This window comes from Paroedura picta, chromosome 16, assembly GCF_049243985.1.
Source record: "Paroedura picta isolate Pp20150507F chromosome 16, Ppicta_v3.0, whole genome shotgun sequence".
Lineage (NCBI taxonomy): Eukaryota > Metazoa > Chordata > Lepidosauria > Squamata > Gekkonidae > Paroedura > Paroedura picta.
The window spans coordinates 18,736,683-18,760,879 of NC_135384.1; the positions used below are offsets into that span (position 1 = coordinate 18,736,683).

Consider the following 24,197-nt stretch of genomic DNA (forward strand, 5'->3'; position numbering starts at 1 on the left):
AGATCCAAGACGGCAAGGAAGAAGTTTCTAACAGGAATGATGGATCAATAACAGTGGTTGATGACAGCACTAAACAAGATGGGAAATTATCAGAAGAAGAGAAATCTGAAATTTTGGAGATGGAAAAGGGGATGTTGGAGCCTCGCAGCCCAGATAAGGTCACCCTTTTTAAAAAGGCATACAGCCATTTCAAAGTAACAGTATACAAGAATCAACCAAAAGATACATGGATCTGTTTTGAAAGTAATCAATTTAAAGGAAAAAAAATGTATTGATATCAGAGTCCAGGAGGTGCAACCGCCTCAAGATTCATTGGTGAATATTCTGCGGAAAAGAGTACAACTGCACTTTCTACGCCAAAGTCTAACTGGACAGAACATAAGACTATGGGAACACCAAGATGCAGCAAGCCTCAATATGAAAGTGGGGAAGGGAAAGGAGAAGGAATGTTTGAAATCTTTTTTTATTCTTCTTCTGTACACTTTTAAGGCAATATAATTGTAAGTGCTGAAAATATTATGATAAAGTGGGTTTTTTCCTCTTTTTTCTTCTTTATTACTGTATTGTTATAGGGCCAAAGTTCATACTGTTCTACAAGAAAGGTTCAATGTTAAGCATTTAATTCAAATCTGAAAATATGGTGTTGAATATCTGTCAGGATGGCTCTTAGACTGTGTCAAGTATAAAATGTTTTATAGGTGGTATGTGACACCAAAAGTAACTGTCTGGAAATGTGGTTAAGTAGGCCTCTTTTCCTAAATGTGGTGGAAATGTGAAAAAGCGTATAAATTTTGGACAAAATCTGAATACACCAAAATGTCGTCAAAGTACACCAAAAACCCCTGGTACAACAAATCATGCATAATTTCATTAATCATGTTCATGAACACGCCCGGAGCACCGGCGAGGCCGAACTATTGCGTAGTAAACGTGGGGTCTTAGATTTCCTATGTAAGCTGAAGTGTTGAAAATGTCACGATAAAGTGGGGATTTATACCCTTTTTTCCTTCTTTATTAGTGTACTAGAAAATAAGCCCGCTGCAGGCAAAATGCAGCGGGCGCTAGCAGGGCGCACGATGAGGGCGGCGGGGCTGTGCGGCGGGGCTTGGGAAGTCCGGGGTCGTCCAGGAGGGGTGGGACCTCGTGGCTTACCTGGTGTCCTGGGGGGCGAGCGGTGGGCGAGCTGGAGGGCAGGAGGAAGTGGACAGGCTGTAGTGACTTGTGCAGGATTCCCGAGCTGCGGCTGGGAAGCTGGCTGGGCACTCAGGCTGTGTCCCGTGGGCGGCGGCGCATCCTGAGCGTGCGTGGCAGGCGGGATCAGCCTCAGCCAGTGTCGCGGCAGCTGGGCAGCTGGCGCTCCGTGGTGGGTCGCGTCAGCGCCGGCGGCTGCCCAGAAGCGTCCCCCGGCGGCCGCTGCTGGCTGGCTGGGCCGGGGGACGATGTATTGGCAGCGGCGGCAGCAACCTGCGACCTTGCAAGGGTTGCAGGTAATGGGGCGGTCGATTCATCAGTCCAGCAGCAAGGGACCAATTGCGAACCGCACTGTGCATGGCTGGCAATTGGTCCTTTGCCGCCAGACTGACACTCGGAGGGCCCAATTGGCAGGCGCTTTGCACCTGCCGATTTGGCCCTCCGAGTGTCAGTCTGGGGGAAGGGGCCAACCGGCACCCTTCCTCATCCCGGACAGGGCCCGCCGACGGAGCCCTTACTCTTTTATTTAATCCGCTCCGTGAGGATTATTAGTGTATTGTTATAGGGCCAAAGTTTATACAGTTCTACAAGAAATGTTCCATGTTAAGCACTTAATTCAAATCTGAAATATGGTGTTGAATATCTGTCAGGATGGCTCTTAGACTGTGTCAAGTATAAATTGTTTTATAGGTGTTATGTGACACCAAAAATGACTGTTAAAATTGTTAAAAACTATGTTAGCAAATGTTGGAAATATGGTAACAAAGTAGGCTTCTTTTCTTAAATTTGGTGGAAATGTGAAAAGCTTATAAGCTTTGGGCAAAAGTTCATACCATTGTGTAGTTAATGTGGGGTCTTAGATTTCCTATGTAAGCTGAATCTGTATTATTAAATATATCTCCGCAGTGCCTCCCAGCCTAAACTCAAAGCATAACTAAAAGGAGGCACTTAATGGAGGGTGTGTAAGTGTAACAAATGAAGACTATATTTTACTATTCTTTGTATTAACAACTTATACTGTCACTTTTCTATATTTCTGTCTTTATGAAAAAAATATATATATATTAAAAAAACTTCTTTTAACCCTTTTAACAAACAGTGCCAATTTAGTTTTCTAGTCTGAAGACTGTTTTATCAGTACCATTTTACATTGTTCTATTTTACATGCTTTTATGTCCACACTTGCCTTTATTGTAAGGTGACCAGATTGTCCCACTTTTGGAGGGACATCTGGGGGCACCTGGCAAATTGTACTTATGTTGAAATTAATATATATATTACAATACTATTGTGCAATACTACTACAATACTATATATTGCAATACTATTTTTGCGTTCTCCCTCCGGGTCAGGAGGACAGCTGGATGGGTGTTTCCCATCTCTCCTTGAGGGAGGCAGATCATTTGAATATTTTGCCTTCCTGGGAAACGCCCCTCCGAAGCCAGTCTTCTTCCTGCCTCGCGAGGGAGCAGACGTGATTTAGTGTCCCGTCTGTTGTGTGAGCAAGGCAAGGCTAGTTAGGGTGTTTTCAGGACAGCAAAGCCGGCATCGTCGAGCAGAGCTCCCTCTAACTGCGCCGGATCGGGCAGAGAGGTCGAGCTCTGCGGCGGCGACCGCGTGGTCGGCTCGAAGCCGGGGAGCCCGTTCGGGCTGGAAATTGCAGAGGCCGGCGTCGGCGGGCAGAGCTCCCTCCTGGCTGCGCCGGATCGGGCAGCGAGGTAGAGCTCCGCGGCGGCGGCCGCGTAATCGGCTCGCAGCCGAGGAACAGCCGTTGGGCCGCAGATTGCGGCGGCGGTCGTTTGCGGGTCGCATCGACAAGCAGAGCTCCCTCTAGGCTGCGCCGAATCGGGCAGCGAGGTTGAGCTCCGCGGTGGCGACCACGTGTTCGGCTCGTGGTCGGCGGCCATTTTGGAATCGCGCCGAAATGGTGGCGGAGCGCCGAAAGGGCGCGTTCTCCTCAGAGGATGAGGAAAGCCACCTAGATTGCTCCCTGGCTCCCAGTGGGGTGGTGGCTGGCACGAGCGGGGCCGAATCGTCGCAGAAGGGGGCAGGGGAGCAAGGACAGCGCTCCAAGTCTGCCAGGCCCGCAAAACGTGCACGAGGCCCTCCTAAGCCGGCTGAACCAGCGGCTGCAGATGCAGGGCCGGACCAGGGAACCTCCACAGCGGCCAGAAGGCAACCTGAGGCGGAGGCTTCCACTTCATCTACACACAGCGGCAGACAAGAGACTGGTAACGTTGAGGCCAATTCTGGCCACCTTCCTTTACCTCCTGAATTGCTTTCTATGGTCCAAACTGCCGTGCAGGCTGAAATAGCTAAGGTGTGCCAACATATGTTACCTGCTGTGGATAGGCCTTCATTTTCGAGGTCTAGGTCTTCATCCCCTGAGTCTAGAGCTTCCAGGAGGAGTGGATCGCAGAGGAGATCTCCTAGGAGGCCTCGCGCCAGGGCTCGCTGGCCCACTAGGGCAGCGCAGAAGAGGCTCCATTGTTCCCCACAACAATCTCCTTCCTCGGAGGAGGATTTGGAAGCAAGAGAAAGGGACGAGTGTGATTTCATTACTGATGAGGATGAGGTGGAGCCTATTCAGGTGCCTCAGCAAACTGAGCGTTTCTTTAATGCTGAGGATTTCCAATTTCTACTTAACAAGTCCATTTCTATTTTGGAATTGAAACAGACAGGTTCTGAGGAACCACCTAGCAAGCAGGCTAGGAAGTATTATGGACCGTGGGGCAGTGGTGAATTTTTTCCTAAACCAGAGACAAATCTGAGGAATTTTCCCATGCCAGAATCCTTTGAGAGGAAGATTCGAGCAGAGTGGGAGAAGCCCTTAGTGTCCAAGCAGTTCCCTTCGTTTATTCGGAAAATGTATGCTCTGCCTGACTATGCTGAGTCCTTCCTGCAGGTACCGGTGATTGATGGTCCAGTGGCAGCGCTGCAGTCGTCAGGTTTGGTCTCGGAGGATGGCGAAGGACATCTGAAGGATGTAATGGATCGCAAGTCAGAAACAGCATTGCGTAAGGCGCACGAAGCCATGGCAATGGCTATCAGAGCGGCCACCACAGCATCCGTGGTGGCTAGGGCCTCTATGGCTTGGTGTAGGAAGTTACTTACGCTAATTCCGGAGTCAGAAGGCAGACTGCAGGAGGGGACGAATAGGATTCTAAAGGCCTCAGCGTTTAGTGCGGATGCCTCCTTAGACATTGTGGTGTTCGCAGCAAGAGCCATGGCATCTACTGCAGTGGCCAGGAGACTTTTATGGTTGAAGGCTTGGCCGGCTGACGCCCATTCTAAGACCACGGTTGCGGCTTATCCTTTTCAGGGCGACAAATTAATTGGAGATTCCCTGGATAGAGTTTTGGTAGAAACCAGGGATAAGAAGAAGGCTTTCCCACGGCGTATTCGCAGGGATGGGAAGCCCTTTCCGGCTGCCTTCCGGAATCAAGGGTCTGGTCCCAGGTTTAGACCGGAAGGCAGGAGAGGATCTTGGGGCCAGTCAAGGCAGTCGTTTCGTAGAGGGGCGTTCAGCGCTCGAGGTAGCAGGTTCCGACAGCAGAGATCGGGACGCGCAGATGCCGATAAAGGAAATCAAGCATGACTCGCGGCCCTTACCAGTAGGGGGACGGTTAGCGCATTTCCAGCGACAATGGATGGATCCCGAGATAGATGCATGGTCTCAAAGACTGATAAGATCAGGATACCACATAGAGTTTGCGCAAGTACCTCCGGACAAGTTTTTTCCTTCCCCGATGTCCAAGGTTCCCGAGAAAAGGGATCGCATGTTGAAGGCAATAGAACATTTAATTCAGATAAAGGCGGTAGAGCCGGTTCCTCAGGAGGAGAGAGGACAAGGAGTTTACTCCCTTCTCTTCACCGTACCCAAAAAGACCGGGGATTGGAGAGCGATCCTCAATCTAAAGTTCGTGAACACGTTTATTCCCCTAAAGAAGTTCAGGATGGAAACGCTGAAGTCAATTGCGGAAGCACTGCAAAGAGGGGAGTTCCTGACTTCCCTAGATCTCAAGGAGGCCTATCTGCATGTACCCATAGCGGCGGAACACAGGCGCTTCTTGCGTTTCTGCGTAGAGGGGCGGCATTACCAATACAGGGCTCTCCCGTTCGGGCTCTCCACCGCCCCCCGAGTGTTCACGAAGTTAGTAGTGAATATGGTAGCCATTTTACGACAGGAGGGCATCCATATTCATCCGTATCTCGACGACCTGTTGATCAGAGCGCCGTCGCTCGAGTTAGCGAGCCAGTTCACGGACAGAGCAATTTCAGTTTTCGAACACTTCGGTTTCTTAATCAACAGGGAAAAGAGTTCGTTAGTTCCGTCACAGAGGATAGAGCATCTGGGGGTGGTTATAGACACAGTTCAATGTGCACTTTTTCTCCCTCAGAAGAAGATGCTGAAAACGATTCAGTTGATGGCCCAGGTGGTCCAGGCGAGGCGATCCTCCTTGCTACAGCTGGCAAAGACTCTCGGAGTGCTGGTGTCCTGCACGGAAGTCATACAGTGGGCCAGAGCTCGAGCCAGGCCTCTGCAGAGAACGCTCAGACCATTTCAGGAGCGGATTTCGCGGAAGAGGGATCTCTTAGTGTCTCTCGATCGCCAGGTCAAGAAGGAGCTGTGCTGGTGGACGGTAAAAGCCAACTTGAGAACAGGCAAGAGATTTCTGCACGATCAAGTTCACCAGGTGTTCACCGATGCAAGTCTCTTCGGATGGGGAGCAATGTACAACGGAACGCCGGCCCAGGGAACGTGGTCGCAGACGGAGTCCTCAGAGCAGATAAACCTGCTGGAACTGAGGGCGATTCGCCTGGCGCTGGAGTTCTTCTGCAAGTCGCTCGAGGGCAAGCATGTTCTAGTGCGTACGGACAACGTGGCCGCAAAGGCGTATGTCAACCACCAAGGCGGATCAAGGTCCGGGAAGTTGCAGAAGGAGGCCGAGCGTTTGATGCGTTGGGCGGAGAAGCATTTGGCATCCGTCCGTGCGGAGCACATACAGGGTCTGGAGAACACGCAAGCAGACTGGCTGAGTCGTCAGGAGATCCAGGAGGCGGAGTGGTCGATCAGCAGGCAAGCCTTTCACCTGATCTCGGTGCAGTGGGGCCGACCGGTCATGGACCTGTTCGCGACTGTTCACAACCGCCAGGTGGACAGGTTTTGCAGCCGGTTTTGGCATCCGCTTGCGGAGTTGACAGACGCATTGACAGCAGTATGGCCTCCAGGTCTTCTGTACGCATTCCCACCGCTTCCCGTCCTTCCAAGGTTCTTAAGAAGGGTGCAAGAACTGAGGGCAGAGGTCATCCTCGTCGCTCCATGGTGGCCCAGGAGGTGGTGGTTCTCGAACATTGTGCAGCTAGCCGTTCGCCCGCACTTCACGATACCAGTGTCTCCGGATCTGTTGTCACAAGGGCCTTGTCTCCACCCTCGTCCAGGGTGGTGGAAATTGACCGCGTGGAGACTGAGCGGGCGGCGTTGAGAGTGAAGGGCTACAGTGCTGCAGTCATGGACACCATACTAGCCTCCAGACGAGACTCTACCACGAGAATTTATAATTGTTCTTGGAGGGCGTTCGTGAGATGGTGTCGAAGGAGGGCGGTTTCTCCGTCCTCGCCAAAAATTAGTAGCATTCTGCAGTTCCTGCAGGATGGTAGGGCAGCGGGTCTTCGATCGGGTACCCTGCGCAGGCAGGTGGCAGCACTCTCCACGGTGCTGGGGCTGCAAGGGGGGATCCCGTTGTCCAGGCACCCGCATGTGGTGCGATTCTTAAAGGGGGCGTATAGTCTAGAGTCACCTCCCAGGCACTTGTTCCCTACCTGGCGGTTGGGGTTGGTGCTCTCAGCATTGGCGAAGGAACCCTTCGAGCCCATCAAGACAGTGGGGTTGCAGTGGCTAAGTAGGAAGGTTATTTTTCTAGTGGCAATCACTTCTGCTAGGAGGGTTTCCGAGCTGGCGGCCTTATCAGTGGATAGGGAATTGTGCAGGTTCAGGAAAGCCAGGGTCATTCTGAGATTGACCCCTTCATTCCGGCCTAAGGTGGATTCCCGGTTTCACTTGGCCCAGGAAATTAATTTGCCCACCTTTTTTCCCAATCCGGTCACAGAGCAGGAAAGGCAGTGGCACATGTTAGACGTCAGGCGCGTTCTCAAGGTGTACATTAAGAGAACGGCAGAGATCAGGAAGACGGACTCGTTGTTCGTCTGTACGTCAGGGACTAAGGTGGGAGGTGCGCTGACCAAGGCAGCTATCAGTAAGCAGGTCAGGTCCTGCATAGTGGAGGCCTACAGGGCTGCCGGGAAGGAGGTTCCACAGGGCATCACAGCACACTCGCTGAGGAGTGCTGCAACTTCAGCAGCGTTCGCTAAGAGTGCTTCGGTGGAAGAGGTTTGCAGAGCTGCAACCTGGGTTACTCCTTCTACTTTTGTCAGGCATTATAAGATTCATGATAGGGAGACAGAGCAGGCGGCATTTGGCCGAAGAGTTCTGTCGCATGTGATGGACACAGTTGGACCCTCCCTGGGTTAGGGACTGCTCTTGTATGTCCCATCCAGCTGTCCTCCTGACCCGGAGGGAGAACGACCACTGGTCTACATACCGAGAGGGGTCCTTCTCCTCAGGGGTCAGGAGGACAGCTGGCCCCGCCCATAGGGTGGTCCATCACAGCAGCATTTCTCTGGTGCCTTGCATGTTCAAGTTCTATGTTAGACGGGATGTGAGTTTGTTGGGGGTTCTGTTGTCTTCCATGTTGTTTGTGCAAGTTAATGCAGATTGCTTTGTAGAGCCAAGAAGGTGATGTCAAGCTGGACGCTCCGGAAGTTTTCGACTGGCTTCGGAGGGGCGTTTCCCAGGAAGGCAAAATATTCAAATGATCTGCCTCCCTCAAGGAGAGATGGGAAACACCCATCCAGCTGTCCTCCTGACCCCTGAGGAGAAGGACCCCTCTCGGTATGTAGACCAGTGGTCGTTCTATGCTTTCTATGAAACTTTTTGTTGCTCCACGTAGACCAAATTTTTAATCAAGAACCTCCCCGCTTTAGTCCCGCTTTACCAATGTTGAAAACTGGTCACCTTACTTTATTGACTATTTTTATTGGCATTTTTAATATCTGGAATTCTGTTATGAACTCGGATTTTTATGGATACGTTTTTATTGATGTGATTGGTTTTTAATTGTCTTCACGCTTGGTGTTCTAATACTGTTAACTACTTCAAGCAAGCCTGGAGAGACAGTATATTCTTTGTCTCAAGAAATAAAGGTTATATTGTGCTTATTTAATGTATTTGTTTTTCATGTGGTATGTGTGTAATATAGCTTGGTCTGGCTGCCAGGCAAGTGATGTTCAGAGGTGGTTTGCCTTTGTCTGCCCCCATGTCACAACTCCTTGGAGGTCACCCTTCCAAGCGCTAGCCAAAGGTGACCTTGTTTAGCTTCTGAAATCTGATGGGATTGGGTTTGCCTGGGCTTTTTGTAGAGACTTTTTAAGTAATAAAATGTGAGTAATAAAAAAGTAATAAAATAGGTGCTTTCAGCTTCCTATCTCCTCATTCTGCAGAATAAATCATACTACACAAAACAACAGTACTGTGTGAACATAATTCAGCTAATATGTGCTGGGTTTAGGTGTTTGACTGGAACCACATTAGAAAAACTCACCTTAAAAATACACATTCCCTCAGGGCTGCAAGGTAGCACTGCCATTAGAGGAGCAGTTTCTGGATTGCCCCCATGCTTTTGACACTTCCTGTGGGATAAAAAGCCCCTTCCTCCCCTTTCTGCTGGCAAAAGAAGGGTGGGAGGAAAAGTTCCTTCTGCCCCCTGCCCAGTGCCAAGTGAACAACCACTTTTTAAGCTGAGTTCTCCCTATGTCTGACTGCAAATCTAGTCATCTACCTGAGACCCAGCATGTCCTGTAGATATGCCCTCAGAAGTTAAAAGAAATCCACCCTCCTTCTGTATCTCAGTCAAGTAATTATATTCAATATATTTTTGCAAATATTCTGATGCTTAGAATTCTGTTTCCTATCTCTCTCCACTGTCCCATTCTTCCCTCACACACACACACACCAAGCAGGCCAGACTCACCAAGCGAGGAGCTGCCAATCATGAAAGCATCTGAAAGGCCAGCTTTGACGGGGTGTTGCATGGAGCTAATTTCCAAGACCGACATAGGGATCTGGAACCAGAAAAGGTTAAAAGGCTTTTGAATACACTAGCAGTACATACAGGTCATGAAATCTTCTGCTATCCTGAGAATCTCTCTTTTTCAGTGGTTGGATTTGGACTCCAGAAGGTAGGAGTACCCTGGAGACCCATCCATGTCATTCATTCTATTCCTCAGTTCTGGACCACTTACCTCTTTGTAGCCAAAGACAATTCTGCCATCAATGTGCAAAGCTGCTTGGAAGATGAAGCGGCCTCTGTCTTCCTTCCCTTCCAGATATACTTGGTCCCACTGAACAACAAAGACTGTCCCTATGGGGAGACAAGAAGGGACAAGGAAACAGAAAGTTCTTCTGTCACACATGGAAGCATGAACTCAGCAACCACCTGTCCTCACAATCACAAGGTAGGGTCATGCAATCTTCCATAAACCAACAAAGACATTGTTGGTTTGGCTGAAGAAACCCAATTTAAAACCTTTCGGCCTGGGGGTGTCTTGGGGCCTGGCAGTTTCACAGGGTAGGGTCTGGGGACTATGGTCAAGGTCCTTTCTGGCCCACAACCTTTAGAGTTGTTTCACCCCTGGATTAGAAACTTTGGTGCTCACAGGGCAACATAACTCTGGATTCCTCAAGGAAGTGATCAAAATAAGACATTGATTTGGACCTAGACTACATTTTCCAATGGCAGACTGGAACTTTCCTACCTCCACTCTCATACCGCAGATCACTGATCTCCATGAAATCATGCTCCTTGGGAAAGGAGGAATTAAATTCAGGAGAAAGAAAGAATTGGTGGATATTACCAAAAGAGGGTTGCTGGATCTTGATGGGGAAACACCTGGAGATTTTGAAGGTGGAGCCTGGGAAGGATGGGATTTGGGGAGAGGAAGAACCTGTGAGTATGATGCCAAAAGAGGGTTGCCAGATCTGGATGGGGAAACACCTGGAGATTTTGGTGGAGGCAGGGAAGGATGGGATTTGGGGAGAGAAAGGACCTGTTGGTATGATGCCATAGAGATCACCTCCCAAAGCATCCATTTTTTTTCCAGGGGAACAGATTGCTGTAACAAGGGCTGATTCTGTACTTTGTTTATTCCATTGTGGATCCTGCTGAATTCAAATCGATTTGAACTCGGGTCTTTCTCTATCCTACCCCCCTCCCCATTGAAACAGAAAGTGTTCTGCATGTGATTAGGGAACCTCAGAAGGGGGGGCAAGCGCAGCAGGAGCATCTTTTCTTGAAGTGGGGGGAGGATTGGAGACAGCAGAGGAAGGAGAAAAAAACCTAAAGGCAAATCTCTGCTGAAAGAAGTTAGGGCTTCGGGAGCCTCTGCTGAGAGAAGTTAGGGCTTCCCCTTTAAGAGAAACCTTGCAGCTTGGGAACGAGGAAATCTTTAAACTGATGCCCTGGCCAATCAGGGCTTTTCTACAGTGTGGCAGCAAGTTATTTCGGGACAAGCAAAGAGCTGCACCTTTAGCCATGCCAATTTTTCAAATATTGAGGGTTATATACACTCCAGATATTGCGGAGAAAAGATAGGGTCACTCCAGATCAAACATGCTTGTTGCAGAAGAAAAATTTAAATCAGCCAAAATGGAAATGGAAACCGCATTCAGTATAGACAAGAGGGACTGAGATTGGAATAAAAGTTCTGTGCAGATTCAAACCTAGAGACCAGTTATAATTCTGAGAGGTCTCCATCTACCAACTGGAAGCTGGCAAACCTACCAATTTAGATTGGCTCCAAAGCCATGAGGTAGGAAGGTGCATGAAACTGCACCTTGGAACACTGGCCAGTCTGACCTGAGAGAAGATTCCTCCCAGCCCCACAGATGACCCTGGACATGAGTATCACACTTCCACAGAGGGTTTTACTGAGACTGGAACTGTTTTTCCTGGTGAGTAATTCTCAGGGGCTTTCCGCACCGGGATCTTTGTAGCAAATTGGTTGCTGAATGAAAAATCGCCATTTAAAATAGTGGAATTCGTCGTTATGCATACCTGCCTTTGTAGTGGAATCCAGTTGCGTTTTGTAGCGTTTCCCACAGGCTTCCGGTCTCGGCAAAAATCGCTAGAAAGGAAGCGCTCTTGCCAAGCTCGTCCCGCCCCTGGCCGTCAAGCAGCCAATGGGCAGCCGTTAGCATGCTCCCAAAAAGCCCCTTTCCCTTTAAGAAAGTTTAAAAAAAAAAAAACACCCATTGCAACGAATCTGTGTTGATTCGTTGCAACGGAGAGACCCATCCAGCTGCCCGGTGTGTTTGAGCTGTCATTTGATCGTTGCCACGCTCCCTCCGAGTGAAAAAAAAAAATCCCCCCCCCTCTCACGGGCCCGATTTTCGTGTAAAAAATAAAGGGAAAATACATCAGCAAATGGGCTTCTCTGTTGTTTGTGTCCAAAGTGTTGTTTGTGCTTAGTGACTCTGGGGAGGGACTGAAGCCGGGGAAGCCTCTAAACAGAAAGAGGCTCACTGGTGCGTTTATCCCCGCTCGCTCGGAGAAAAAAAAATGGCGATCGCTTCGCCGGAAGATCAGAGGAGAGAGCCAGGGGGAGGGACTTTGTAGAAACCGCAACAATGTTAACGCACAGGTCTTTTTCGCTAGTGTTGCAGATTGGTTGCAGGAGTGTATCGCTTTCCGGAGGGTGAATCCACTTTGGGGGATTTCCCTGAAAGCGCTACAAGGAAGCGCTTTTTGCGGATCGGTTTCAGGTGTGTGGCAGATTGTCAACGACGTTGTGCATAACGGCAAATCAATAGCGTTTTCAATTGGCAACCATTGTGAGATTTTGAAGGCGTGCGAAAAGCCCCTCAGAGTCTCACCCTTATCATTGATTAATCACAACAAAGCCAAATTAGCCAAGATACAGCACTTGGTCATTGTAAAAGCAGCCACAGATGTCCCAGTATGAGCTATGGTGCACAATGCACTTTTGGTTCAGTGGTACTCATATTTTGCAAGCATTCAGTTTAGGGATGCCAGCCTCCAGTTGGGACCTGGGGATTACCACGAGTTACAGCTCATTCCCAGACTATAATCAGTTCCCCCGATGAAAATGGAAGGTGGATTCTATGGCACTGTACCCCACTGAGGTCCCTGTCCTACCTAGGCTCCAGCCCCAATTTTCCAGGAGTTTCCCAACTTGGGTCTGGCAGCCCTACCCCCTATCCCCTGTCTTCCAGTACTGAACACACAGACAGCAGCAGAACTCAAGCAGGGATAACAAAGGCAATATACATTTGTTCTTGTCCTTGGCTCAGTTTGCTAGTAATAGCTGTGGAGGAACTATGTGGAGGATTTGTTTGAATCTTAGATTGGATTCAGGCTGCTTTTTCATTCAGTGACACCCACATTTCTTTCTTAATTTCTGCCTTTGTCTCATAACTGCTTTTGTCCGTTCAGGTTCTATGATACCCACCGTGATCTGCCTTTTTCACCAGCAAAAAATCAGATTGTTGCGGAAGACAGGGAAAAACAAGGATTTGTTCCAAATTGTTTATGTGTATGGTGAAGACAGGTGCATGAATGGAAAGGAATCCTCCCTCCCCAAACTCTCACCGTTGTCGAAGTATTTGACAGTGGAATTGCGGGAGTAGCTGGGGTTGAAGTTAGCCATAAGAGGGGCAATGTATTGTGTGGCTGTCAGCATCTGGTGAATGACATCACCCATAAAGATGAACCCTGGCAGGAAACCAAAAAAGAAGCAAGTCATGTCCCTGTTCCATATTACACTACTATTGTCCCTTATAGGCATTTGGTTGGCCCAGTCTGCTAATTTCTTCCCCAGCAATGCCTGGATCACAACTCACTTTTCCAGCATACAAATCAAGGAGGTCATTGAAATACATATTTTTTTAATTTTATTAAAATATTTATATTTTATTTAGATCCAATAAAAGACCTCATGGTGGATTATTTATGATTTTCAGAAGATCTTCAAGCCACACATGGACCAGACCCTAATCAGGTCTGCTCTTATCTGCCCTTCCTTGTGTGATGAGATACTAGTTCCTCCTTTTCTACATATGAACACAGAAGAAATTGTTGATGAGCAGGCCACAGGCTGGCATGGATTCTCCCTCTGAAGGTGCCGTCTGCCCCCTAGCCAGGACCCAACCATGGAGATCAGGAAATTGGTACACTTTACTGGGTCCAAAGGAGCTTGCTTGGGCTCCTTGACCATGACCATAATATGATCAGTTTAGGATATTTTAGAACTAAAAGAGAAATGGGGTAGTGGGAATACATCAGGTGGTATCCTATGCTTGGAATGCTATGCTACCTGGTATCCTGTGTTTGGAATCGTCATTCCATGAGAGTTCATCTGGTACATACGCAGTTAAGCACACAGTTAAGCCCATTTTTATCATCCAAGTATCTTCCCTGAATGTTTTTCAGCTGCAGCAATCATATCTGTCTGTCTCTCTCTCTGTCTAACTAGACATTTTATACTGATTTTGATCTTGTTTTGGTTTGGGAGGTTTTTATAACGTTGAATTGTTATTTTCTTTGCTTTTATGGTGATTTGTGTGTTTGTCATGATTTATGATTTGAGGATCCCATCAGAGGGATTCTCCTTTATCACTCTTCTTGCTCTCATATCAGGAAACGGGGAAAGAACATCTGGATTAGGTCGCAGACAACAGTGTGGTAGAGTGAGGCTTTTGTTTCCTGCCCTCTTATTATTAGTAACAGTAGCCTGTTACTAATAATATTTTAGCTGAAAAGGATGGAGATGACCCACAGCACTTGCATCCACAAAATCAATGCCACATTGTTTTTGAAGCCTTTTCTCCATCCGTAAAACTATCCACCTGTTTTCTCTAAACCTTTGCAAAACATCATCCCTCATACCCAGTGTGGTACCCAGTGAGGCTCACCTCCTGTTGCTATGATAACGTGCCGCAGATGATGCCCATAAAAGGGGAAGTCAAATGATATGGTGACTCTCTGTAGGAAGATAGATGGGAATAACAGTATGAAGGCAGGGAATCTGGTGGATGTTGTTTCAGATATGTTCTTAATCACATCTTTGCAACAGGATTAAGACCAAACTGATCTTGAAAAATAAATCCATATTCTGTACAAAGGGAAGTCAGATTCAGACTAAATTTTGCAAATTTAATCATCAATATATCTAATTTTCAATGTTGCCAAATCTGTGGACACTTAAATATTGAAACCGGAGCCCCTAACAGACAAAGCAGATAATCTACAAACCTGAAAAAGTCCCAAGTTTACAAAACAAAACAAAACACCCTGAATTATTAAATTAAAAATAGGATTAAACCATCCCCCCAAATAACTTTAACTGTAACTTTAAGAAACAAATTTCCTCTGTGGTCATTGCTAGGCAACTACAACAATATTGCCAGTTGAATCTTGATTTCTGTGAGTAAATTCAGGGGCAGGCACTTTCCAGGTTGGCCTTTGTGGGAGGACTTGCTACTACTTGCTACTCAGGGAGCGGTATAAATAATTGGTTAAGAGCTAAGTGGGTGGAGAGTGGGCGGGGCTGGTCCAGGTATTTATTTGTTTGTTTGTTTGTTTATTACATTTATATCCCGCCACTCCCACAAGGGCTCATGGCAGCTTACAATAAAACCCCAAACATTAAAAAACCCAATAAAATGCATATAATTTATAATCAACTGACCCACCGACTAAAAAACTAAAAACTAAGGTCGCCCAATCATTGGGCGGCAAAAAAACATACTAATCCTATTAAGACCTCAGGGTAGATGAAGGGACTGATCTCTCAGGGCCGTTCCGCATTCGTCCAAAATAGCACAATGGTTACTAATTGAAATCACTACAGTTTTGCCATTATGCACAACGTCATTGACAATCTGCAACACTCCTGAAACCGATCCGCAGAAAGCGCTTCGTTGTAGCGCTTTCAGGGAAATCCCAAAAAGTGGATTCACCCTCCGGAAAGCGCTACACTCCTGCAACCAATCTGCAACACTAGCAGAAAAGTTCTGGGTGTTACCATTGTTGTGGTTCCTGCAAAGTCCCTCCTCCTGGCTCTCTCCTCTGATCTTCCGGCGAAGCGATCGCCATTTTTTTTTCTCCGAGCGAGCGGAGATCAACGTACTGGCAAGCCTTCGTTTACCCAGCGAGGCTTCCCCGGCTGCAGTCCCTCTGTTTAAAGTCACCAAGCACAAGCATCACAGAGGCCCGTTTGCTGGTTTATTTTCCCTTTATTTTTCACACTATTTTCGGCACCCGTGAGGGGGGGGGAATTTTATTTTTCACTCGCGGGGAGCGTGGCAACGATGAAACGGCAGCTCAAACACCACCTGCTAGCTGGATGGGTCTCTCCGTTGCAACAAATCAACGCATATTCGTTGCAACATGTGTGTGTGGTTTTTTTTAAACCTTCCTTAAAGGGATAGGGGCTGTTTGGGAGCATGATAACGGCCGCCCATTGGCTGCTTGACGGCCCGGGCCAGGACACAGCTCAGCGATAGCGCTTCCTGGCTAGCGATTTTTGCCAAGACCGGAATCCTGTGGGAAATGATAGAAACGCAACTGGATTCCATTACAAAGGCAGGTATGCTTAACAACGAATTCCACTATTTAAAATGGCGATTTTTAATTCCGCAAACAATTTGCAACATGGATTCCGGTGCGGAATGGCCCTCACTTTAATCAGCTCTTAATACTCCCAGAAAGGGGAGGGAAGGGGGGGAGTCCAGATCTTCCTTCACGCGCCAGCCTCAGCCATAGACCTGGTGGAAGAGCTCCATCTTGCAGGCCCTGCGTAATGCTGGATGCTCCCACAGGACCTGTAGCTGTCACTTGGTCAAAAAAGGAAACCAGGTTGGTCTGACAGGACCTGTTGGAGACAAATCCATGCTGGTGCCCCGCCTGGGCACAGGACAGCGTGCAGAGACCAGCAGCTGGGTGACAGAGCGGCTCCATGCTGGTGCCTCACCTAGAGAGGATGCTCGGGCTGGGCCACCCGCCCCGCCGCTGGGAGATGCCAGGGCTGGTTTGTGAGCCTCTACCAGTACGCCCAAGCAGAAGTCTGAGATTATGACCACTTCATCCGCTGCATGAGGGAGAGGTTTGAAGACCTTTTCGAAGCAGAGACGGCTGAAGAGAACCTGAGGAACCTGAAGCAGGGCTCGATGACGGTGGGCCAGTACACATGGGAGTTCCCGAAATCGTGATGGGCTGGGTATGACTGGCTGGGGAAGAGGAGAAGCAGATGCGCTTGGCAGCCCAACTCGGAGGAGAAAAGCCCAAAGCGGGAGTCAAGTCGTCCACTCCTAAGCGAAGTCCCGCCGCAAAGGCTCCAGATGCAGCAGAGCACACCCGATGCTGGGAGAAAGGGCTCTGCCTGGGCTGCGGGGGATAGGGGCACTTCCTGGCTCAGTGCCCCTCCAAGAAGTCAGCAGCGCTTGCGAGAGAGAAGTCTCCAAGCAAGCCCACAACCAGCAAACCGGCCGGAGCCCCAACCAAGGGAGCATCCACAGGGAAAAGGCAGCGAAAGCGCTCCTAACCCCTTTCCTGGAACCCATCGTCTATACGCCCACCTCCACCAGCGACAGCAGAGCGGACGAAGGAGGCACCTCCAGGGAGCCGTCGGGAAACGAGGACGACCTGCTGTGAGGTGGCCCTGCCAGTAGGTCCGAGGCAGGGGCAAGCGTTTGGTGAGTCCTCTCCCCCTACTCTTCCTCCAAGTGACTTTGACAGTTCCCAAGACAGGGAAGAAGATGGGGGTGCAAAGTATCCTAGACTCGGGGTGTATTTGGACATTGATTAATCCGCCCCTAGTGCGAACTCTGGGAGTGGGAGAGGAGCTGCTGCATAAACCGCTCCAGTTCGCCCAAATGGATGGGAAGTGTGTGCAAGGGGAGAAGCGATGACCCACACCCGCCCTCTGGACTTAGACATTGCAGAGCATTGGGAGCAGATCCAACCAGTGGTCGCTCCCAGTTCTGCGTTTGCGTGTGTCTTGAGGCTGGATTGGTTACGCAAGCATGACCCCAGTGTTCGTTGGCAGTCCTGCATAATTTGGTTCACTGACCCAGGATGCCAGGGACACTGCCGAACCAAACCGGTGAAGCCTGTAAAGGAAGGGCGGCGTGAGCACGCAGCAGTGTGTCATGCCGGGCCACCAAGGTTTCCGAAGGACTATTGGGGTCTGCAGGATGTGTTTGCAGAGAAAGAGTGTGATCAGCTGCCACCCCTATCGTAAAATGGACTGCCATTGAGCTTAAACCAGGGGATCCCCTCCCGCGGGCCAAATTGTATTCCATGAGCCCGCGAGAAATGCAGGAGCTGCACGCATTTTTAGACAAAAATCTGGCCAGAGGTTTCATTCTCCCCGTAACCTCCCCGATGGTGGCACCCGTGCTCTTTGTAAAAAAGAAGGATGGCACTCTAAGATTGTGCACGGATTACAGGGGCCTGAATGCCATCTCCACATCCAATGCCTACCCACTGCCTTTGATCAAAGACTTACTGAGTCATTTGGGGAGAGCACGGATTTTCACAAAGCTGGATTTGAGGGAAGCCTACTACCAGGTGCAAATTTAGGAGGGACATGAATACCTAATCACTTTCAACACACCCTACGGGAAATTTGAATATACTGTCATGCCGTTCGGTTTGGCCAGCGTGTTCATGAATGTAATTAATGAAGTTATGCATGATCTTTTATATAAAGGGGCCCTGGTATATTTGGATGATATTCTTCTGTACTCAGAAGAGCCCTCTGAGCATGTGCAGTTAGTGTGGGAAGTGCAAAACGGTCCGAATGTGAGTTCCATAAAGACTGTTTAGACTTCCAAGGTTACAGAGTGTCCCCAGCAGGCATTGAAATGGACCCAGGGCAGGTACGGGACTTGTGGGCCTGGGAACCACCTTGCCCGCGCAAGCAACTACAAAGCTTCCTAGGATTTGCAAACTTTTACCATTCATTTATTCCTAATTTCGCCAAAGTGGCGCTGCCTCTTATGGACTTTCTAAAAACAAAAGAGGGGGTGAAACAGGCAGCCAAACCACGCACCTCACTAGTGTGGTCGGAAATGTGTCAAATTGCCTTTGAAAGCCTGAAAGCCTTGTTCACCACGGAGCCGGTGCTGGCTCATGCAGACCCAAGCAATACGTTTACGGTTCAAGTAGATTCCTCAGACGTGGCCATGGGGGCAGTGATCCTCCAAGAGGGGGAGGATGGCCGGTTGCACCCCCTCGCCTATATATTTCTAAAAAATTCTCAGGGCCGGAAAAAAATTGGGCAATTTGGGAAAAGAAAGCCACCGCTGTAAAACTTGCCCTTTCCACATGGTGGCATGGGCTAGAAGGTTCCACCCACCCCTTCATTGTCTGGACTGATCATAAGAACCTTCAGGCCCTGAAACAGCCCCGTTCACTCTCACCAAAGTAAATGCACTGGACAGAGCTCCCTCTCCTGGGGGGTTGGGTCCAGAAGGACATCACCAGTGATCCAGACTTTGCCCACCTCCACCCAGAGCTCCTGGAGAAGGAGGGGTTGTTTTTCTGGGGGGATCGACTGTTTGTGTCCGCAATGGCACGGCGAGCCGTTTTGAAACTGTGCCATGACTCTAAAGCGGCGGGGCATTTTGGCTTTGTGAAAACGCTGCACTATTGGTAGCCCACTTTATGCAAAGATGTGGAACTGTATGTGCAAGGGTGTCCAATGTGCCTCACGTCCAAAACAGCGGGGGGTTGCTGCAGCCACTGCCCACGCCTTTGGCCCCCTGGAGAGAGATCACAATGGACTTTATCATGGACCTCCCACTCAGCCATGGGAAATCAGTCATTTGAGTGGTGGTGAATGCATTTTCAAAACAAGCCCACTTCATTCCTTGTGCAGGCTTACCTCTGTTTATTGAACACGTTTATAAACTGCACAGAATTTGACTGACAGGGGCTCACAGTTTGTTGCCAAGTTCTGGCGGGAGCTCCTGAGTTTGCTAGGGGTTGACCAAGCCCTCACCTTGGGCTACCACCCAGAGACTAATGGCCAGACAGAACGGGTGAATCAAATTCTGGAACAATATCTCAGTTGCTTCATCAACCATCAGCAGTCTGATTGGGTTTCCTTACTCCCGTTAGCTGAATTTGCATATAATAATGGAGTGCACTCATCCATGGGGGGGTCTCTCCTTTTAAGGTGGTCTACGGCACAGATTTGACAGCTGTGCCTACTTGGGAATTCTCACCCTTGAGTTCCCCAGATGTTAAGAAATGGGCCAGTGGGATTGCTGCTGCCTGGCCGCAGATTGTGGATTGTTTGGAGGAGGCCAAACGCTCGTATAAGGCTCAAGCAGACAAGAAAAGGGTGGTAGCACCTTCCTGGGTGGTGGGGGATTTAGCTTATCTGTCTACCAAGAATCTACACAGCCAACAACCCTCCCGCAAGTTGGGCCCCAAGTTTCTAGGTCCTTTTGCTGTCAAGAGACTAATCAATGCTGTGAATGTGGAACTATCCCTTACCAAAACTTATAGACATGTTAATCCCGTTTTTCATTCCAGCTTGCTGAAGAAAGCCCCGCCTCCTGATGACTGGCATCCTGCTTCTGCTGCTCCTATCCCCGTATTTGTAGATAAAGACACACACTACGAAGTGAACAATATTTTGGAGTCTCGGTGGCATAAGGGAAAATTACAATACCTGGTTGATTGGAAAGAATTTCCCATGGGGGACAGGGAATGGGTGGAGGCAGGACATGTATGGGCTCCCAGGCTCATCAAGGAGTTTCACCGTGAGTTTCTCCAATGCCCTAGATCTGTCGATAGTGGGTGAAGTGCGAGGGGGAGACCCTCTTGGAAGGGCGGAATGTCAGGATCAGTCCCCTGATCTCTGCCATCTTCTGAGATTGACCAGAGAGACTCCATCTTTTATAGATTGTGTGTTTGTAGAACCTTTGTAACCCCTTTTATGACCCTGAGCTATTTCACACTGCAATGTGCATTCTCTCCTGCTGTGACACTTAATTGCAAATGTTGCCCTGTATTTTGTTATCTACAAAGAAGGGTACCAATTCCACCAAGGACGCCAGAGCCAGAGACGGTCTGACAGGAAGCCCAGGATGGCACCTGGAAGCGGGGGGGGGGGGTAATTCCACCCTGGGAAAGTGGGGACATTTAGACAGGAGAAATGCATTGATAACTCTTGCTGTCCATGTATCGATTAGTTTCGACTTCAGATATTAGAGTGTTCAGAACTACTTCTAATAAAGATTTCTCTTAATACAAAAGCCTAGTTGTGAGTCTGTCTTCCTGTGACAGTTGTGCTTCTAGGCCTGGCGGGAAGACCGTGTTGCAGCCGGGAGGGCAGGGGGCACAGGGGGGAAGGTCGCGCCGCTGCTGGGGCTGGGTGGGGGCAAGGAGCCCTCTCAAACCTTTCTCTTTCTCTTTCTTTTGTGCCCTCACTCCTCTCCATCTGCTGCTACCTTTCTCCCTCTCTTCTCCATTCACTCTTTAACTCACCCATCTTTTGCCCACCTCTTTACCCTACTCCTGCCTTCCACCCCCTCTGCATTCTTCCCTTCTTCTCTCCATCCTTGAGGGATCTCTCTTCTTCATTCAGACAACTCTCTCCTTCAGCCTCTGCCTTTTCCCTACCGTGTTCATCTGCATGCTTCCCACCACCATTTCCTCCTTTGTGCTTTTGATGTCTCCCTGCTATTTCTGTCACTATCTCTCTATATCATTTACGATTACCATGTCCAGCACAGCCTCATTCTGTCTCCCCCCACCCTCACTATCATGGGGGAACCCTTCCAATCACATTGTTACTTCCTGGCATGCATCCAGAGCCTGCTGCATCTCCCTGCTTCTCTACCTGCTGCCTGAATCTCTGATTTCGACTCCCTTATTTTTACTCCTTGCATTTTGCTTACGCCCTATACTTCCCTATCTGTGGCCTAAATCTCACACATCTATATTCCCTCCCAAACAGTGCTCTACTTCTTTGAACTGTTTCTTGCATTGCTTCCTGCCTGAATAGAAGACTTCCTGTCCATCTTCTCCTCCTTCTGAAGGGTGATCACGCTAGGCAGACATGGCAGGAAAATTCACAGATGCCACCCTCCCCTGTCTGTCCCACCCCTCCCTAATCCACCCCTTCCTAATTGACAAACCATTCAGATTCCTAACACCACTTTTATGCCTCCACAGAGACTCACAACTCATCGCGCTGGGTGCTGCCTCCACTTGCAACGTCTCCCACCATCCTGAGACAGCCCTGTGACTTCACAGCCAGCACTTCTCCATCACCGCTCCCTGGGTACTGCCTACAATTCTCCATCCACCAGCTGCTCCAACATGCCCACAGTGCCCTGTGCTGCCCTCCTTGCCACTATGCATACATCCATGGCCAACACTATCCCTTTCCCCATGGGATATGCCACTCTACCCCTCACTATCCCTGTCCCTATTTTTCTCCATCCCCCTAAATGTCTTGCCGGATGAAAACCCACCACGCTTCTTCTTACTTCTTACTTCTCCTCCAACACATAGACTCCTCCACATCTAATTAACAGCCTAATACATCTACAGATGCTTCCCCTGATTACAGCCTTTCATCTACTCCACTAACTCCACTAACTCCACTAACTGCTTCCTGACACACATTCCCCATGGGGCCTCAATTACATAGTGCCTCACTTCTCACTTCTCAGTACTGCTGCCATTCCTGCTTACTACTCTACCTCATACTTACACATCCCTTCTTCTTTCACAGACCCGTCCTCATCAGCCTGCAACACCACTGTTGACAGCACAACATGCATCTCCAGCAACCTCCTTGGACTGCCTGCCTGAAACTAAACCTACCGTACAGCCTGTGCCTTCGACACTGTCTCCCACTTCCCTCACCTTATCCCACTCGCTCCTAGAAACCCCTCCCCACCAAACACCTACCCAATACTTACACAGAAATCTACAGGCTACAAGTATATCTCTGATACTACTTTTGTTCCTCCACAGACTGACTCGACTACTCTCCTCCATCTATTCTTCTGAACTACTGCATAAACCCTCTGAACCAAGGCACCAGCATCTTCCAGATGCACTGCTTGGTGAGTTACGATGCCTGCTTATCCCTCTGTTGTCTCCAACAGGTCCTGTCAGACCAACCTGGTTTCCTTTTTTTGACCAAGTAACAGGTTTGCTGGATCGTGGAAATTCGGTTGATGTCGTTTACTTGGATTTTAGTAAAGCTTTTGATAAGGTTCCCCATGATGTTCTGATGGATAAATTGAAGGACTGCAATCTGGATTTTCAGATAGTTGGATAGGGAATTGGTTAGAGAACCGCACTCAAAGAGTTGTTGTCAATGGTGTTTCATCAGACTGGAGGGAGGTGAGTAGTGGGGTACCTCAGGGCTCAGGGCTCGGTCCGTTACTTTTTAACATATTTATTAATGATTTAGATGAGATGGTGGAGGAACTACTCATCAAGTTTGCAGATGACACCAAATTCTCATACAAAATTTTTTTCAATTGAATTGCGGTGTTTTAACCAATCTCCTATTATAATTTTATGTGAAAGTTTCACTAAAATGATATTGAGGTCAATTAAACCCCAGTTAAGGAGGAAAGCACTGCAATGAAGCTGGCCCCAAATACATGTTTAAAATCATAACATGAGCTCACTTTACATGCATTTACATTTAATTAAATTTACATTTAATTCTTTCCTTTTGTTTATCTCTTCAGGATTTAAGTTTTAAAAAATCCCAGACTGATGTTTTATGGGTCATCAAAAAAAATAGCACTCAGCAATACAAATAGCAGCTTTGTGTTGTTTCAGCAGTTAAGAAAAGTGTTTCAGTATTGATATATTCAAGTGGGTAGCTGTGTTGGTCAGAAGCAGATTCCAGTAGCACCTTTAAGACCAACAAAGTTTTATTCAATGTATGAGATGTTGTGCGCCTGCACACTTCCTCAGATACAATGTCATGGAATGAAAATAATCAGTTCAGACTTATAGATAAGGTTAGAGGGCAAATTAACATACAGCATAATGAAAGTGCCCAAGTCCCAGAGATACACAGGAAAAGACAGGAATTAGGATTTTTTTACATTCATATGAGATTGAATTGCATGGAAAACATTTGGTCACAATAAAAAAACTAATCTGTAACCGCTCTGCGGGAGCAGTATAAATAAAAGGCTAAGGACCCTTGGGGTGGGCCTTGTCCATGATGGGGAAGGGCAGCCATTGGCCCCTTCCCCCTGGAATAACAAGCGGAGGGCCCAATCCTATTGGCCCCTTGGTCTAAAGTTGACGAATCGGGAGGCATGCAGCGCCTCCCAACCCACCCACCCACCCCACTTCCGCCGTCTTCCTGCCATGCCGCCATTTCTACTCTGACCACCGCTGTGATGGCTAGCTGCCCGACATGGCTGGCCTAGTGGAGGTGGGGTGGAAATCGCGCTGCTGCCGAGCCACCCCGCCCCACCCCGCCTGCAGCCAGTCCAGGGCCGGGAGCCTTTGACCCCCGCAAAGGAACAGCCCCATCGCGTCACTGACGCACCGGGCCTGTCCCTTTGCCGACCCCAAAGCCCACAAGCTGCCTACAGCCAGCCTGCCAGGATCCTTTGCCGCTGCCAAAGGGACTGCCTCGACGTGTCACTACCTCGACGCCCTGTCCGTTTGCCCCCCCCTGAAGGTCACCAGCCGCCTGGACACTGCCGGCCCAAGCCAAGACCAGATGGAGCCCAGGTAAGCATCTTACCCAGCCATTCACCCCTCAAGGGGGGGGCTGTCCTCCGCCACCACTTCCCCGTCCCAACACACACAGCCACCCACCCACCGCCCTCTTCCGCCACCTCCGCCACAAGTCGCCCCTGC

General features: G+C 48.9%; 1 protein-coding gene across 3 annotated transcripts in view; it reads right to left on the minus strand.

Moving 5' to 3' along the window:
* PLXDC1 (plexin domain containing 1) overlaps positions 1 to 24,197 on the minus strand; it is a 170,423-nt gene that overhangs the window by 85,327 nt on the left and 60,899 nt on the right. For all 3 annotated transcript variants that reach the window (XM_077314907.1, XM_077314908.1, XM_077314905.1), the window contains exons 4-7: positions 14,240 to 14,309; positions 12,918 to 13,040; positions 9,553 to 9,671; positions 9,282 to 9,372 (exon numbers count right to left, since the gene is read on the minus strand). In XM_077314907.1, the coding sequence (XP_077171022.1) occupies positions 9,282 to 9,372; positions 9,553 to 9,671; positions 12,918 to 13,040; positions 14,240 to 14,309 (403 nt within the window). The remainder of the gene's footprint in view (positions 1 to 9,281; positions 9,373 to 9,552; positions 9,672 to 12,917; positions 13,041 to 14,239; positions 14,310 to 24,197) is intronic.